Source organism: Phycodurus eques, chromosome 9 (genome assembly GCF_024500275.1).
Source record: "Phycodurus eques isolate BA_2022a chromosome 9, UOR_Pequ_1.1, whole genome shotgun sequence".
Taxonomy (NCBI): domain Eukaryota; kingdom Metazoa; phylum Chordata; class Actinopteri; order Syngnathiformes; family Syngnathidae; genus Phycodurus; species Phycodurus eques.
The window spans coordinates 28,370,495-28,388,607 of NC_084533.1; the positions used below are offsets into that span (position 1 = coordinate 28,370,495).

The 18,113-nt window shown below is 48.7% G+C and overlaps 4 protein-coding genes and 1 pseudogene across 4 annotated transcripts in view; all 5 read right to left on the reverse strand.

The window, feature by feature from the left end:
• LOC133408140 (protocadherin gamma-C3-like) overlaps positions 1 to 1,096 on the reverse strand; it is a 2,547-nt gene extending 1,451 nt beyond the window's left edge. The window contains exon 1 of the mRNA XM_061686647.1: positions 19 to 1,096. Coding sequence (XP_061542631.1) covers positions 19 to 828 — 810 coding nt within the window. The 5' untranslated portion in view covers positions 829 to 1,096. The remainder of the gene's footprint in view (positions 1 to 18) is intronic.
• A 61-nt stretch (positions 1,097 to 1,157) lies between these two features.
• LOC133407509 (protocadherin alpha-C2-like) lies at positions 1,158 to 4,985 on the reverse strand. The gene has a single exon (XM_061685499.1). The coding sequence runs from the start codon at positions 4,983 to 4,985 to the stop codon at positions 2,376 to 2,378; it is 2,610 nt and encodes an 869-aa protein (XP_061541483.1). The 3' UTR covers positions 1,158 to 2,375.
• A 901-nt stretch (positions 4,986 to 5,886) lies between these two features.
• LOC133407517 (protocadherin alpha-8-like) lies at positions 5,887 to 8,653 on the reverse strand. Its single transcript, XM_061685505.1, is given in 2 exon segments — positions 5,887 to 6,868; positions 6,870 to 8,653. Coding segments are annotated over 2 exon segments (2,424 nt in total). The 5' UTR covers positions 8,322 to 8,653; the 3' UTR covers positions 5,887 to 5,896.
• Positions 8,654 to 8,877: 224 nt separating this feature from the next.
• LOC133407523 (protocadherin alpha-4-like) lies at positions 8,878 to 12,194 on the reverse strand (annotated as a pseudogene).
• A 2,461-nt stretch (positions 12,195 to 14,655) lies between these two features.
• LOC133407515 (protocadherin alpha-3-like) lies at positions 14,656 to 17,899 on the reverse strand. Its single transcript, XM_061685503.1, has one exon. The coding sequence runs from the start codon at positions 17,490 to 17,492 to the stop codon at positions 15,066 to 15,068; it is 2,427 nt and encodes an 808-aa protein (XP_061541487.1). The 5' UTR covers positions 17,493 to 17,899; the 3' UTR covers positions 14,656 to 15,065.
• Between the last annotated feature and the right edge of the window lie 214 nt (positions 17,900 to 18,113).

The window sequence follows — 18,113 nt, forward strand, 5'->3', positions numbered from 1 at the left end:
TGCGTTTAATTTGATCACGTGTGAGCCCTGTGCGGCATCTTCCCTCAGGCGCGCTTTATACAGCGACTTGCTAAACGTGGGCACGTTGTCATTGACATCGCGCACATTTACCAGAATTTGCAACGAGCCAGATTTTGGAGGTTTCCCCCCATCGAGGGCAGTGAGCGTGAGGGTGATGAGTGATTGTTTCTCTCGGTCTAAAGGTTTTTGCAGCACCAATTCAGCAGACACGTCGTGGTCTCCTCCGCCCTGCACGTCCAGTGTAAAATGTTCATTATTGCTCAGTTTATAGCTCCTCACCGAGTTGCTGCCAACGTCTGCGTCCACAGCCACCGGGAGGAAATGCCGCTCTCCCGGCAAAGCTGATTCCGAGATGTCCAAAGTGTACGCATTTTCGACAAAAGCAGGCGCATTATCGTTGATATCCAAAATATGGATCTCAATACGATGCGCCGTCATCGGATTGTTTAACACAGCCTGTATCCTCAACGCGCATTTGACCACATTCGGACAAAGCTCCTCCCTGTCGACTCTTTCGTTCACAAATAGGTTGCCGCTTTGTAAATTCACGTTGAAATACTCTTTGCTGTAGCTGGAGACCACACGCAGACCTCTGGTGTGCAGCTCGTGCACGTTGAGGTTGAAATCCTTGGCGATGTTCCCCAGCACGAAGCCTTTGTTCGCCTCCTCGTTCATGGAGAAGGACAGTTGCGTCGCGGGCGAGCCGGAAACACACACAAGCAAAGCAAAGAACATCCAAAAATCCCGTCTTTGTTGACGCGTCCTCATCGTCAATGCGGCGAGAAGTGAGCGGAATTCCGTTCTCATTTATCCACATGGAGATAATTCCGCCCAATGCAGCGTTGCTGTCGCGAGGTTTCCGTGCGTCTCTGTGCGCCTTCTGCGCATCGACGATCGGCTCGTGACGATTTCTTTCTCCCCAGGCAGGGCGGAGTAAAACTACTGAGGGGCCGTCGAATACGCTCCTTCATATCTACGGTCTCGTGCGACCCCGTGTGGTCAATTTCAGGTGGTGAGTCTCTCTTTACAGTCACACGTGACAGAATGACGTCAAAACAACGACATAAACTTTCAAAATCGGGTTTTTTAACCCTGACAGCTGATAACACGAGGAAATATTGAATATCATCTTCCACTTTCATGAATAACATATTCAGAACCCCCAAAAAACGACTGTTTATAAACTTAAAACTAACTTCTTCCCATGTTGTTGACACCAAACAAAACAAACAAACGTATCAATTCTGACGTTACTCTTACTGCTACTACGACTGCAACGTATAATCATAATTATCACACTTAATTTGGAATTACCGATGGTGTAAATTGTCAGTGTCAAACCCAAGGCCCGGGGGCCACATCCGGCCCACCGCATCGTTTTATGTGGGCCGCATGAGCAAATCATTTGCGGCAACTTTTCTGATTCTTGTGAAAACCTGTGCCAAAAAGTCAAATTCCCATGTGTCATAAATACATCCGTTGATAAAATGCAAGCATTCTTTGGTTACCAACCACCTTTTTACAGTAACGTGAATAAAAAGTTGAACCAACTATTATCCCTGACTTCGTTCTGATTTCAGAACCACTGATCCATCAGTTTGTTGTGTATATGTAACGCAGAATGAGGCGGTTAAACGTTTATTTCATGGTTCCACAGCCACAACGGCCCTCTGGGGGGAAACCGTACCGACCCGTGACAAAAATGAGTTTGACGCTCCTGTAAATCTTCCCTCCCCTGACTTCAGCCGGTGTGGTTTCAGTTCCCACTCAGTGACGGTGTGACTGCGATCGACCGATGCCCAGTCAATGGGGCAGTCCGCCGTTCGCCTGTCGTAAACTGGCATCGGCTCCAGCTCCCCGCCGCTCTGAACGGGACCGCCCAGCGGTAGATACGAAATTGATGGATCGATTCCCAATCTGATACATGAGATGAAGAAGTCGCAAAAGTGTACCAACAGCAAGTCCGGCACCACGGACAGTGACATTTGAGTTGCTGTTTCCCACCGCCAAGTAGAAAATGAGTGCTTATGTAAAGCAAAGAATGGAAATTCAGGACCACAGAGACGACCAGAGTCGCGCCAACATTACAGGGAACACACAAGGCCTTCGTGTGAAACCGACACCAGCCGGTTTATAGCAAGCTTACAGCAGTCTACAGCGTGAGTGCAAAATGCAGAGGAAAATCAAATTGGATCCTCCATCTGTGATAGATTATGATTATTTGACGATTGTAAGCATGATTCTTGTGCTTAGACATGTTTGAGACGAGCAAAATGTTGTCACAACTACTGGGGAAGTTTGATATCAGCAACTGTGTTGTTACTTGTTTATAGTTTATATGTCGCTATTAACTGTCAGACTAGAGGCAGTCGCGTATACGGAACAAAATATACAAATTGCCAGCCTACCTTCTCGGTATGAGGCAAAGTCTGAGTCCTGCCGAAGGTGTCCCCGCCGTGAATGCTGATGAGTTCCGCTTCCCCCGGCGGAAAGGCCGAGGGGAAGAGCACCAAGTCGCTCTTGAGCGTGTCCGAGCCCAAACACACGTCATACTGCTGAGTGGCTTTGGAGTAAGACCGGCTCCCGTCGGGGCGGGCGCCGATCGTCGGGGCGCCGTCCGTCCGTCCGCGGCATTTGAGGGCCGCGAAAGCCAGCAGGCCGAGCAGAAAGACGAGCGACACGGCCGCGATGGCGATGAGCAGATACAAGTGGAAACGGGAGAAGCTCTCCTCCTTTCCGGGCACGTGTCTGAACGGAGCGCGGACGTCGGCTGCGCTTTCCAGCACCAGCACGTCAATAGACACAGTAGCTGACAGGGAGGCTTCTCCGTGATCACACACCAACACCACCAAGGGGTGACTTTTCAGGTCATCGTCACTCATTCTCCTCTTGGTCCGAATCTCCCCGGTGCCGCTTCCGATCCGGAAGAGCCCGTCGTCGCCGCCTTTGGGCTCGGACAGGCGATAGGAGAGCAGCGCGTTGTATCCCGAGTCTGCGTCGACGGCCCTGATCTTCGCCACGAAGTATCCCGCTTCGGCAGAAAAGGGGACGCTCTCGCCGTTGGCCGAGCCGTGCTCGGAATAGGGCGGCAGAATGCCGGGACTGTTGTCGTTCTCGTCCAGGATAAAAACGGTGACGCTCACCTCGGCGCTGAGCGGAGGAACGCCGCGGTCCGCGGCCTGGACTTTGAACTCGAACGTCTTGAGCGTCTCGTAGTCGAACGACTGCAAAGTGACGATGTCGCCGCTCTCCGAGTCGATGTTGAGAAGTGATGAAATTGGAATATTCCTGGGATGACTATCTAACAGTGTGTATGACAATTGAGCATTTTGGCCCAAATCCGGGTCAGCTGCTTTTATGGAGCAAAGAGAATATCCTATTGGACTATTTTCTTTGACATACACATTCATGACAGGTTCCCTAAATCGAGGCGCATTGTCATTAACGTCAGAAACGTGAACGGTAATTATTCTTCTCGTGGACAGAGGTGGACTTCCATCATCAGTGGCTATGATGGACACATTATACAGGGAGGCGTTTTCTCTGTCTAGTGCTCCGTCAACTACTAAAGAATAATCATTGTTGTAGTTGGAATTGAACTTAAAGGGAACAGATCCGCCCACCTGACAGTTGGCTACACCGTTGTTCCCAGCATCCTTATCGCTCACGGTAACCAAAGCGACGATTGTCCCCGATTCTGCGTTTTCCTTGACCGGCGTCATCAGCGACGTCACCGTGATTTCGGGGGCATTGTCGTTCACATCAATTATCTCGATGAGGAGTTTAGCATGCGCGCTACGAGGAACGGCGCCTCGATCCATTGCTTGGATCCTGACTTCATAAGCAGGAGTCTCCTCGTAATCCAAAGCACCTTTCACGGTGATTTCTCCCGTTTCCCAATTGAGATTGAAAACGTTTGACGGGTCATTGTTGCCTCGTTGAATGAAAGAATACGTGATCTTGCCGTTCGTGCCTTCGTCGATATCCGTTGCGTTTAATTTGATCACAAATGATCCCAGTGCAGCGTTTTCACTCACACGCACTTTGTAAAGCGACTTGCTGAAAACGGGCGTGTTGTCGTTCACATCCATGACCACGACTTTGATTTGTAACGTGCCCGATTTAGCCGGTTTTCCTCCATCGACAGCGGTGAGCGTGAGCTCATGAACAGGCTCTTTCTCTCGATCTAAAGATTTGCGCAGCACCAGCTCTGCAGACACGCCGTGTTTTCCAGCACTCTGCACATCCAGCGTAAAATGCTCATTTGGACTCAATTCATACGTCTTGACTAAATTGCTTCCCGTGTCCGAATCCTCTGCTTCTGGGAGGAAATATCTCTCTCCGGGTGCTACGTTCTCAGATATCTTTAAGGTGTGCAATTGTTCCTCAAACGTCGGCGAGTTGTCGTTGACATCTAAAACATTGACGTCAATGCGGTGCACGCTCATCGGGTTGCTCAGCACCGCCTGCATTCTCACAAAGCATTGCGCCGCGTTGGGACAAAGCTCCTCCCGGTCTATTTTGTCGTGAACAAAGAGGTTCCCCGTCCCAAGATCTGCGTCAATGTATTTCTTACTGTAACTTGACACAATACGCAGGTCTCGGTTGTGCAGCTCCTGCAAATCGAGGTTCAAATCCTTGGCGATATTCCCCACCACCGCGCCTTTGTTCATCTCCTCGGAAACGGAGTAAGAGAATTGCGAAGCAGATGCACGACAAAGGAGAAGCACAACGACGACGGGAATCCACAAATACTCCTCCGCCCTCATCGTTGCACAATAAACAACAATCCGGCTAGTGAAGCGCATCCGACGCTTGCATCTCCGGCAACAACCCGAATCTCCAGCTGGAGGCAAACGCGCTTGTCCTTCTCGCCGCATACAACCGAGTGACTGCGTGTCGAAGCCGCAGCCGATGACAAGTTTTACATCCGCCAGTGAGGAGCGATGACGCGTCGGCCTCATTTGTGGTCTCAGTGCGACATCGTGTGGTCGACGACTGTTAAAGCATTAACGCGTCGAACACTTTTCTGAACGACCGCGCAGTGAAAACACGAGACAATAAAACTAAACAAAAAGGAAATCAAAACAACATGTACACGGTATTTGTTGAGGTTTATGACCATTGCTATATATTATGTTCAAAGTACCATTATGCGTGGTCCTTCTTACATATGACCAATGAGGTCGAACTTTGGATGATTCCACTGAAAAATGCCTCGAATTGTGATGAAGATTCTTAGAAATCTTATATTTGGAAATGAATATCTGCCGATGAAAAATATACTGTCCATCCCACAGCCGACGGCGATCAGAGAATATCATTTATCAACAAAACTGTGAATTATTTACACGGTATAAAAATATCAGCGAGTCAGTCACGCCATGCAAACGTGAATATTGTGCACAGGCTTTCGATAAATATATTTTTGACGACTTCCGCTTGCACGGAGAGTGCGACACCAGCATGTTGGGAACATAATAAGTGATCCATAATTTATACGATACAAGTCAGCCACGTCAACAACTGCGCTACCGGAGAAATCACAAAACAAAGCGTCGAGTACCAAATCGTGATGAAGAAAGAGTTTCTTTGACATTTTAAATCATCTGATGGAGTTCCCACTTTGTGCACGTGAGCAGATGGCAAACCAATGCTTTTCATTTCTATTGCAGATATTTGTCGTCTTTCCTACCAATGCTGGAATTGACCAAATTGAAGAAAAGAAAAGAAAAAAGCTCTCACGACACTTCGTCAAGCTACAAATTCTTTGTGACTTGAACAAAATAAACCACGCGTAGCTTTTCAGTCTTTGGTCAAATCTGAGAAAAGTCTCGTAATAACCTGGCATTTGAAACTTTGCAGGTCCACCGTTTCAATACACAGTATAACTGTATATATCTATTAACAACTGTATAAATGTAAAGCCTACCTTCTCGGTATGAGGCAAAGTCTGAGTCCTGCCGAAGGTGTCCCCGCCGTGAATGCTGATGAGTTCCGCTTCCCCCGGCGGAAAGGGCGAGGGGAAGAGCACCAGGTCGCTCTTGAGCGTGTCCGAGCCCAAACACACGTCATACTGCTGAGTGGCTTTGGAGTAAGACCGGCTCCCGTCGGGGCGGGCGCCGATCGTCGGGGCGCCGTCCGTCCGTCCGCGGCATTTGAAGGCCGCGAAAGCCAGCAGGCCGAGCAGAAAGACGAGCGACACGGCCGCGATGGCGATGAGCAGATACAAGTGGAAACGGGAGAAGCTCTCCTCCTTTCCGGGCACGTGTCTGAACGGAGCGCGGACGTCGGCTGCGCTTTCCAGCACCAGCACGTCAATAGACACAGTAGCTGACAGGGAGGCTTCTCCGTGATCACACACCAACACCACCAAGGGGTGACTTTTCAGGTCATCGTCACTCATTCTCCTCTTGGTCCGAATCTCCCCGGTGCCGCTTCCGATCCGGAAGAGCCCGTCGTCGCCGCCTTTGGGCTCGGACAGGCGATAGGAGAGCAGCGCGTTGTATCCCGAGTCTGCGTCGACGGCCCTGATCTTCGCCACGAAGTATCCCGCTTCGGCAGAAAAGGGGACGCTCTCGCCGTTGGCCGAGCCGTGCTCGGAATAGGGCGGCAGGACGCCGGGACTGTTGTCGTTCTCGTCCAGGATGAAGACGTTGACGCTCGCCTCGCCGCTCAGCGGAGGAACGCCGCGGTCCGCGGCCTGGACTTTGAACTCGAACGTCTTGAGCGTCTCGTAGTCGAACGACTGCAAAGTGACGATGTCGCCGCTCTCCGAGTCGATGTTTATCAATGAAGCCGTTTGTGTCGTTTTAAAAGAACTGTCAATCAAACGATAAGATGCTTTTTCCGTTTTCAACCGAATCGGCGTCCGTCGTCGTCAAAGTGTAAATCGTCGTTCCAACCGGACTATTCTCCTTCACGTAAATATTAATTTCACGCTCGGCGAAGTGAGGCGGATTGTCATTGACGTCCGAAACTTGAATGTCGATGACTCGTGTCGTGGACCGAGCCGGCTTTCCTTCGTCAGTCGCGGCGAGTGTGACGAGATGCCGGGATGTTCGCTCTCTGTCAAGAGGCCCGGCAACCAACAGTGAGTAGTAATTTTTATAGTTCAACTTTAATAGGAATGGCACAGATCCAACAATGAGGCACTTTGTTTGGCCATTTTGCCCCCCATCCTTATCGGTAATCCTCACCATGGCAACGGCAGCGCCTATCTCGGCGTCCTCTTTCACAGGACTCATGAGAGACGACACGGTGATTTCCGGCGCGTTGTCATTGACGTCAATGACCTCCACTAAGACTTTGCTGTGCGCCAAGCGAGGAGGAACGCCTTTGTCCCGCACTTGAACGCCAATCTCATAGGCTTGAGTGTCCTCATAATCAATATCACCTTTGACACTGATTTCGCCTGTATTTTCATCCAAGGCAAACACGTGATCGGGGTTAAAACGCCCTCTTTCCGCAAACGAGTACGTCAGTTGCCCGTTAACGCCATCGTCTAAATCGCTAGCAGAAAGCCTTAACAACTGCGTGCCGATGTCTGCATTTTCAACAACTCGGACCTTGTAGAGAGATTTGCTGAACAAAGGAGAGTTGTCGTTGACATCGAGGACATTGATGAGGATTTGGATGGTGCCTGATTTCGGAGGTTTTCCTCCATCAATGGCAAGAAGCGTGAGGTCGACGACTGGCTGCTTTTCTCTGTCTAATGCTTTGTGCAGCAGTAACTCAGCAGATGCACTTTCGCCGTTGCTTTGCGCATCCAAGACAAAGTATTCATTCGGCTTTAATTGATACGTTTTCACTGAGTTGGCGCCCGCGTCTGCGTCATGTGCGAGTGGAAGTGGATGCCTTTCCCCGAGAAAATAATTTTCATACAAATCTATCGTTGCAGTTTCTTGACTGAAAACCGGAGCGTTGTCATTAACGTCACGAATCACAACCTCGATTTGGTGAAGCCTGCGAGGACGACTCAACGCGGCTTCGATATTTAAAGAACATCTCAACACGTTCGGACACAGCTCCTCCCTGTCTATTCTCTCGCTGACGACCAAGATTCCAGATTGCAGATCAACGTCGAAATATCGCTTTTTGTACGCGGAGTTGACGTGCAGCCCCGCGGCTTGGAGTTGCTGCACGCTGAGGTTGAAATCCTTGGCGAGATTTCCCACCGCGGTCCCTTTGTCTACCTCCTCCGAGATGGAGTAGGATATCTGAGCCGCGGTCCGGCCGCACAGACAAAGCAGAGTGAAAAAAAGGCCCCCGACGGTTCGCCACTGGCCCGGAGAAGCCATTCCTGCTCAACTCGACAACACCAATTCCGTTTTCCTTTGGTCAATATCCACAGGCAATGAACAAAAATACAAATGTATATCCTTTGACGGATTGCTTGCCGCTCCCGTTCGCTTCGCGTGGCTCGTCTGATTCTTAACTGGGTTGAGTCGACGCTGAACACTCCCCGTTCGTGACGTTTTCGACGTCGGAGGAGTTTCTGCACGGCAGACGCAATTCTGTAGCACGGTCTCCGGCGACATCTTGTGACCGTGATGGGGAAATGCAGTTTGAAGTCAAATGGAGATGTGGAAATAATATGAGGAATGGAAACACACGCGAGCCGGCAACCCAGTTTAGCCTTTTGCAATTCAGAATAATATCTAGGCTTATAATATATATTTTTCCGTATCAGTTGTCTACTACGCCCCCATGCTTGTGTCTTCCTCTTCATTTACTGGTACCCCACAGTATTTTAGGGAAGTGGGTTGAAATAAATCAGAACGATGGACAGCACTTGAGCACGCATGCGTTTCAGGACCACGGAGAGCGTCTCAAGAGTTAGTTTTAAACCTCATTTTAAAGCAGAGCTTTGAGCAAACAACTCCACTTGATGCTCAGATAGCAGCACTTTATACTCGATTTCATCTGCAATTTGGCAACAGAGTACCGTCACACAATGCTGTTATAGTTGATGCTGGAGTTGTCCAAAGGCAACTTAAGGCTTCGAAACAATCAAACTTCGCGTAAATGACCCCATTGAACACATCATCGCCGCTCTGTCACATATTCCTAGTTAAAAATCACATGAATATTCATGTGAATAAATATCATATTTAGGGCTGCCCATGACGTCACACATGCTTTCACAAATGATACACAAATCCCTGAGCTCCTGCGGTCCTCTTCATCCTTCTCGCCGCACCTCCTGCTCGTCAAAGAGCAAGGACCCTTGTGAGCTAAAACTATGCAAGTTCCAAACTCCATTCCACACGAGATCCCGAACTTGGAATCTGTGTGCGAACAATAACAATAATAATTTTCGAATAATAAAATAACTGCATGCCTGATCTGTATTAGTTCATTGCTCATGAAGTCATTAGAAGTTAATTGTATTATAAATTCATCCCATTGATCTCTTTTATGTATATTTGAAGGACCTAACCTAATCCACATCTTTCATTTTTATTTTACAATCTTGAAAAGGTTTCTACAGAGCTAGAATCGAATCGTACAAGTGGGACAATCACGCGGCAAAACATTCTACTTTTAATTACTGTGCGAATCGCATGACAAAGAGCGTTCGAGTTAATGGAATTTTCCTACCTTCTCGCTATGAGGCCAAGTCTGAGTCCTGCCGAAGGTGTCCCCTCCGTGAATGCTGATCAGTTTCCGCTTCCCCCGGCGGAAAGGCCGAGGGGAAGAGCAACCAAGGTCGCTCTTGAGCGTGTCCGAGCCCAAACACACGTCATACTGCTGAGTGGCTTTGGAGTAAGACCGGCTTCCCGTCGGGGCGGGCGCCGATCGTCGGGGCGCCGTCCTGTCCGTCCGCGGCATTTGAAGGCCGCGAAAGCCAGCAGGCCGAGCAGAAAGACGAGCGACACGGCCGGCGATGGCGATGAGCAGATACAAGTGGAAACGGGAGAAGCTCTCCTCCTTTCCGGGCACGTGTCTGAACGAGCGCGGACGTCGGCTGCGCTTTCCAGCACCAGCACGTCAATAGACACAGTAGCTGACAGGGAGGCTTCTCCGTGATCACACACCAACACCACCAAGGGGTGACTTTTCAGGTCATCGTCACTCATTCTCCTCTTGGTCCGAATCTCCCCGGTGCCGCTTCCGATCCGGAAGAGCCCGTCGTCGCCGCCTTTGGGCTCGGACAGGCGATAGGAGAGCAGCGCGTTGTATCCCGAGTCTGCGTCGACGGCCCTGATCTTCGCCACGAAGTATCCCGCTTCGGCAGAAAAGGGGACGCTCTCGCCGTTGGCCGAGCCGTGCTCGGAATAGGGCGGCAGGACGCCGGGACTGTTGTCGTTCTCGTCCAGGATGAAGACGTTGACGCTCGCCTCGCCGCTCAGCGGAGGAACGCCGCGGTCCGCGGCCTGGACTTTGAACTCGAACGTCTTGAGCGCCTCGTAGTCGAACGACTGCAAAGTGACGATCTCGCCGCTCTCCGAGTCGATGTTTATCATCGTCGTTATCGGAATCGAGTCGGTGGCGCTTTGCAGCAACGAGTAAGTCAGGCGCCCGTTTTGATGGACGTCGTCATCGACTGCAGTCACTTGATGTATTACCGCTCCCGGTGGACTATTTTCTTTGATGTAAAACATTCACGAGGGGCTCCGAGAAGCGAGGCTTGTTGTCGTTCACGTCTGAGACGTGCACGCGAATAACGCTTGTGCTGGACAGAGGCGGAGCGCCTTCGTCACTTGCAATGATGCTGACGTCGTACGCAGATACGCTCTCTCTGTCGAGAGGACCGCCGACGACCAAGGAAAAGGAGTTCTTGTAATTGGACTCCAGTTTAAAAGGCGCATTATTCTTCATATTACAGTGCACCAAACCATTTTTTCCTCCATCTTTGTCCAGCACCGACACAATTGCAATGGCAGTGCCAATTGTTGCGTCTTCTTTCACTGTGTCCATCAAAGATGTCACTGAAATTTCAGGGGCATTGTCATTGACATCGAAAACCTCGATCAGCAATTTGGCATGAGAGGTTAACGGAGATGAGCCGCCATCACTGGCTTGTATTCGCAGTTCAAATGCATTTGTTTGTTCAAAGTCAATATTTTCCTTACTTCTTACTGTTCCACTTTTTTCATCAATAAAAAACATATTTGTTTCTTCCACTCGTCCTCCTGCACTGAAAGAATAGAAAACAATTCCATTTTCTCCCGCATCTAAATCAGTTGCATTTACCGTTATTATGGATGTGCCAATCTCAATGTTCTCATGTACACTAGCTTTGTACAGATTTTGATTGAATACAGGAGCATTATCATTAATATCTAACACATTGACAACAACGGTCATCGTGCCCGATTTTGCTGGCGTTCCTCCATCAATTGCAGTCAACGTGAGTGTGATCACGGCCTGTTTTTCTCGGTCCAAAGGCTTCTGCAGCACTAATTCTGGCGTCACACTTTCTCCTTTGTGCGCCTCAACAGAGAAATGTTCATTATGGCTCAGCTTGTATGAATTGACAGAATTTTTACCGACGTCAGCGTCATGAGCTGCGTGCAGAGGAAATTTCGATCCTATTGCTGTAGTTTCACTAATGTTTAGCACCTGTGCATGGTGAGAAAATACTGGATAATTGTCATTTCCATCTAATATTGTCATTTCAATACGGTATAATCTTAACGGATTACTCATCATGGCTTCTACACCGAGTGAACACTTGGCTTGTTTTCTGCACAGCTCCTCTCGATCGATCCTCTCATTCACGTAGAGGACACCGGTCTTGAGGTTGACCTCGAAATATTTCCTCTCGGTTCCCGCAACGATCTGCAACATGCGGGACTCCAAATCCCGCACGTTGAGACTCAAATCCTTGGCGATATTTCCCACGACGGTCCCCACATTCACCTCCTCCGCCACGGAGTAAGAGAGCTGGCCGCACACGGCTTCCCAGTAACACTCCAGCAGCACGAAGAGCAAATACATCCGCACAGAGCTCCATCTGCCCGCCGCACGCGTCATTCCAGACACGAGCGAGAAATGCTGCAAAAAGATTTCCCACCGAAGGTGAAGGAAAAAGCCAAACAAAGTCCGCGTAGCGATCCCCGTCGCATCGGTCGCTTTCGCCGTCTGAGCTTCTTTGTTCCACTGACGACAAACATCACGCGCATTTGGGAGGAGCCCCGCGCCGTGGACGAGGCTGCTCCGATGCCACGGTCCACGCTGTCCTCTAGTGGACGTTTGGGTCAACTACAGCCAACATCTCACACTATCTGCAGTGAAGGACAGTATCAATTCAATCCACGAAACTCGGTAACAACAACAATAATAAAGAACAGGAGCAACAGCAACAAGTTGCCGTAGTTTCCCCCCCAAAATCATCCCTTCATGTAGAAGACTATAGTAGGTCCAATTACAACAATGAGAAGAAGAAATCTCACGATTGCAGCAATTCTAATGGACATACTTCTAAACCCGTAGATAAATATATTCATATTTAATTCTGACAACAACCAAAAAAAATAATAATAATAATTTAGAGCCGCCCTTTAAATATGTTTGAGAACCATGGACAGCGCATCTCAAAGTGCGACGACTTGTCATGCTCCACCGACTGCAAAGTCAAATACTCCAGGTCAATATATTCTTCCATGTACTGCCATCGTGACATGACATAAATGTATTGAAAGTTGCAATTCAATCTTTCTCCTTGCGTGAGACATTTCATCAAAGAGTGACTCCAAATTTCAAACCCTCATTATGACGTCGTAAGTGCAGCAGAAAACTCGCTCAATTTTTCGCATTGCATCGTTAAAAGTAGCTGAGATTGTTCCAACCCTCTTCACAATTCACACCAAAAGTCAGTTATGGCATGAATATTTTCTCTCAGTGAATGTGGAGATATAGCGTTACTACTGTTCAAGACAGGAAACTTGCACAAGACACCTGAATGAAAATACAGTCCCCTCCAAAAGTATTGGAACGGCAAGGACAATTCCTTTTTTTTTTTTGTTGCATCCTGAAGAGATTTGTTTTTTTTTCATCAAAAGATGAAAATGAGGCAACAGTTCACAATTCCAGCTTTCATGTCATGCTATTTAGATCGAGATGTGTTCACCAACTCAGGACAGAGCACCTTTTGTTCGAAGCCACCCACTTTTCGAGTGAGCAAAAGTATTGGAACAGACATGATTGAATGAACTTCAAGTGAATAACATTCACGATTTGGTGGCGTAACCCTTACTTGCAATAACTGCATCAAGCCTGCCACCCATTGACTTCACCAGACTGTCGCATTCTTCATTTGAAATTCTTTCCCAGGCCTTTACTGCAGCCTCTTGCGGTTCTTGTTTGCTTGTGCCGGTTTCTCCCTTCAGCCTCCTGTTCAGTCGGTAAAATGCATGCTCTTTTGGGTTAAAGTCTGGTGATTGACTTGGCCAGTCAAAGACCTTCCACTTTTTCCCTCTGATGAAGTCCTTTGTTGTGTTGGCAGTGTGTTTTGGGTCATTGTCTTGTTGCATGATGAAGCTTCTCCCGATTAGTTTGGATGCATTTTTCTTGAAATGGTCAGACAAAATGGTTTGCCAACTTCCACGGGGCAAGGGGAAGGTATCACAATCCACTGTTTGAAGACTTCTACAGAAGAAATATCGAGGCCATACCACAAGATACAAACCACTCATCAGCGAAAAGAATCGGAAGGCCAGATTCGATTTTGCAAAGAAGTACAGAGATGAGCCACAAAGGTTTTGGAACAAAGTTTTATGGACTGATGAAACCAAGATTAACCTCGAGCAAAGTTATGGAAAGGCCAAAGTATGGAGAAGGAAAGGATCTGCTTCTGATTCAAAACACACAAGGTCATCTGTGAAGCATGGTGGAGGTGATGTCATGGCTTGAACGGGCTCCCTACATATAACTACATTGTAGACTTTAGAATTCATGATGGTAGCGCCAGAATGAATTATAAAGTCTAAAAAACTATTTTGTCTGGCAATTTACAGAAAAATGCATCCAAACTAATCGGGAGAAGCTTCATCATGCAACAAGACAATGACCCAAAACACACTGCCAACACAACAAATGACTTCATCAGGGGGGAAAAGTGGAAGGTCTTTGACTGGCCAAGTCAATCACCAGACTTTAACCCAAAAGAGCATGCATTTTACCGACTGACCAGGAGGCTGAAGGGAGAAACCGGCACAAGCAAACAAGAACCGCAAGAGGCTGCAGTAAAGGCCTGGAAAAGCATTTCAAATGAAGAATCCGACAGTCTGGTGAAGTCAATGGGTGGCAGGCTTGATGCAGTTATTGCAAGTAAGGGTTACGCCACCAAATCGTGAATGTTATTCACTTGAAGTTCATTCAATCATGTCTGTTCCAATACTTTTGCTCACTCGAAAAGTGGGTGGCTTCGAACAAAAGGTGCTCTGTCCTGAGTTGGTGAACACATCTTGATGAACATCCCATGAAATAAAAGCTGGACTTCAGACTTGGTCTCATATTCATTTTTTGATATGAAAACCAAATGTCCCCAGTAAACAAGCAAAACAAAGCAATTGACCTTGCTGTTCTCATACTTTTGGAGGGGAGTGTACATCCCGAGATGTAAATTCATTCACGTACGTAATCCTGATGATGCGTCGGAAAGAAAGCACCTTTTCAGGACCACGGACAACAAGCGAGTAGTAGTTCACGTAAAAACCTTTCTGAGTGCTGCGTAAAAGCTGCCATGTATTGAAACGGGTACAAACTCTTTCATCGAAGGATATCACCTTTCTAGATGTCAACAGATTCAAATGTGAAGGACTCAACGTCACATTTATGTCATCGTTCCACAGCATACATTGACAACACACGATAATTGAACCATTTCGCTCTTTTCCCTTCCCTGAACAAGTTACGTCAAGATTATGGGCTGTTGTCGCGATAAATGAGGTCACAGGTACGATTCGGAGTCAACCAGCTTGACAGAAAGCAATGCGTAAAGTCAACGCCTTAAAAGTCACTTTTCAAAAGACCACAAGTACTTCGTGCTTCATATGAGTTGCACTCTTGGCTACATGTGAATGCACACTACTTCATCATGGGACGAGAAATACAAAGAACCTCGGAAGACAAAAACATTGCCAGCCTACCTTCTCGCTATGAGGCAAAGTCTGAGTCCTGCCGAAGGTGTCCCCTCCGTGAATGCTGATCAGTTCCGCTTCCCCCGGCGGAAAGGCCGAGGGGAAGAGCACCAGGTCGCTCTTGAGCGTGTCCGAGCCCAAACACACGTCATACTGCTGAGTGGCTTTGGAGTAAGACCGGCTCCCGTCGGGGCGGGCGCCGATCGTCGGGGCGCCGTCCGTCCGTCCGCGGCATTTGAAGGCCGCGAAAGCCAGCAGGCCGAGCAGAAAGACGAGCGACACGGCCGCGATGGCGATGAGCAGATACAAGTGGAAACGGGAGAAGCTCTCCTCCTTTCCGGGCACGTGTCTGAACGGAGCGCGGACGTCGGCTGCGCTTTCCAGCACCAGCACGTCAATAGACACAGTAGCTGACAGGGAGGCTTCTCCGTGATCACACACCAACACCACCAAGGGGTGACTTTTCAGGTCATCGTCACTCATTCTCCTCTTGGTCCGAATCTCCCCGGTGCCGCTTCCGATCCGGAAGAGCCCGTCGTCGCCGCCTTTGGGCTCGGACAGGCGATAGGAGAGCAGCGCGTTGTATCCCGAGTCTGCGTCGACGGCCCTGATCTTCGCCACGAAGTATCCCGCTTCGGCAGAAAAGGGGACGCTCTCGCCGTTGGCCGAGCCGTGCTCGGAATAGGGCGGCAGAATGCCGGGACTGTTGTCGTTCTCGTCCAGGATGAAGACGTTGACGCTCGCTTCGCCGCTCAGCGGAGGAACGCCGCGGTCCGCGGCCTGGACTTTGAACTCGAACGTCTTGAGCGCCTCGTAGTCGAACGACTGCAAAGTGACGATCTCGCCGCTCTCCGAGTCGATGTTTATCATCGTCGTTATCGGAATCGAGTCGGTGGCGCTTGGCAGCAACGAGTAAGTCAGGCGCCCGTTTTGATGGACGTCGTCATCGACTGCAGTCACTTGATGTATTACCGCTCCCGGTGGACTATTTTCTTTGATGTAAACATTCACGAGGGGCTCCGAGAAGCGAGGCTTGTTGTCGTTCACGTCTGAGACGTGCACGCGAATAACGCTTGTGCTGGACAGAGGCGGAGCGCCTTCGTCAATCGCCACAATAGTGATGTTATAGTCGCTTTGAGTCTCCCTGTCCAGCGGGCCGTTTACTATTAACGAATAATAGTTTTTATAATTTGTGTCCAATTGAAAAGGAGTCTTATTTGCGATGGCAACTTTCACGACACCGTTGCTTCCTCCGTCGTTGTCCATCACGGAGACGAGAGCAACAGCAGTGCCGACCTCGGCGTCCTCCTCGACTGCGCGCAGCAGTGACGTCACACTCATCTCGGGAGCGTTGTCATTGATGTCCTCCACCTCGACCAGCACTTTACAATGTGTTGACATTGGCGGATGGCCTTTGTCTGTGGCCTGCGCATGAATCTCGAAGGCAGAATTTGCTTCATAGTCAATCTGACTTTTGACGAGAATCTCACCTGTTTCAGGATCAATTTCGAATAAATGTAAAACACGATCCTGTCCTTTTCTTCTCAGAGAGTATCGTATCTCACTGTTCAAGCCGTCGTCTGCGTCTGTTGCAATCAGCGTGATCAGAGTGGAGCCTGTCGGCGCGTTTTCTGGGATTTGAATCTTGTATAAAGACTTACTAAAAACAGGAGGATTGTCGTTACTATCCAAAACGTGAATGATAATTTGTGATGTTCCGGACCTGGGTGGGGTTCCTCCGTCTAGCGCCGTCAGTGTGAGCTGCATGACAGAGTCGTGCTCGCGGTCTAACGCTTTGCGCAGCAGCAACTCCGCAGACACACTCTCGCCGCCTTTGTGGACGTCTAAAGAGAAATATTCGCTCGCACTCAGCTCGTATGTGTGAATGCCGTTCTTTCCCGCATCCGAATCCGTTGCCTCGATCAATCCGAATTTAAGACCCGGTCGTGTGCTTTCTGCAATGTCAAGTGATTGCAAATCCTCAGAAAACACGGGCGCATTGTCGTTGATATCTATTATATTGACCTCCAAGCGATAAAGATTTAAAGGGTTATCGATCACCGCCTCCACGTTTATGGTACATTTTGGAGCCTTTGTGCACAGCTCCTCCCTGTCTATTCTTTCACGGACGAAAAGAACACCAGTCTTTTGATTGGCGTCGAAATATTTCGTCTGAGAATTGCTGACAACCCGAAACAAGCGAGATTCTAAAGTCTTCACGTCGAGGTTGAGATCCCGGGCGATATTCCCCACAGACGTCCCTGGGTTTACCTCCTCTGAGACGGAATAGGAGAGCTGTCCGCTGGCCGCTTGAGGCGAACATTTCAGGAGCAGGACAACAAAACAGATCCAGTCACGCGTCGTTTTGCTTGGGAAAAACATTGGGTACGAATCCAATCCAAAAGCAAAGCAAACAATGAAGAAATACAAGATTCAAGCCTGACTCAAACTATTACAATCCAAATATTCCTCTCTTGTGTCGCTGAATGTGCGGCGGCATTCGTCCTCGCATCGCGTCTCTTTGTCTGAAAGACAAGCGAGATATAATCTGCCGATTTTCTTTCCATGGGAGGAGTCCCACATCGCAGAAATGCCTGACTCCACTTCGCAATGTCGTGGTCTACGGGGCCTCCGCGTGGCCAAGTCGTGTAACTGCAGTCGGTATGATGACAAATGCTGGAGAAGCTGACATTCAATGCAACACGTTAAAACGTTGCGATATTTACACGACGAAAACAGAAATATTACTGTGGACTGAATAAAGATGTCAAATTATGTTTGTTTTGTTCACGGAAAAAAGCTCTATGCCAGTATATTGTCACCTTCATAAAATAATGGCCCGCCATTTATTCAGGTTTTTTCTCTTTTTTTTCTCAGAAAACACAAAACACTGAACCAAACGCTGAATATATTCTATTCGTCAGTAACTTCATTTCAGGGGTAAAATTGAATGGGCCGTTCAAGTGAGGATGTACTATTGGCGATTTTAGGAGAGGTGTCCGG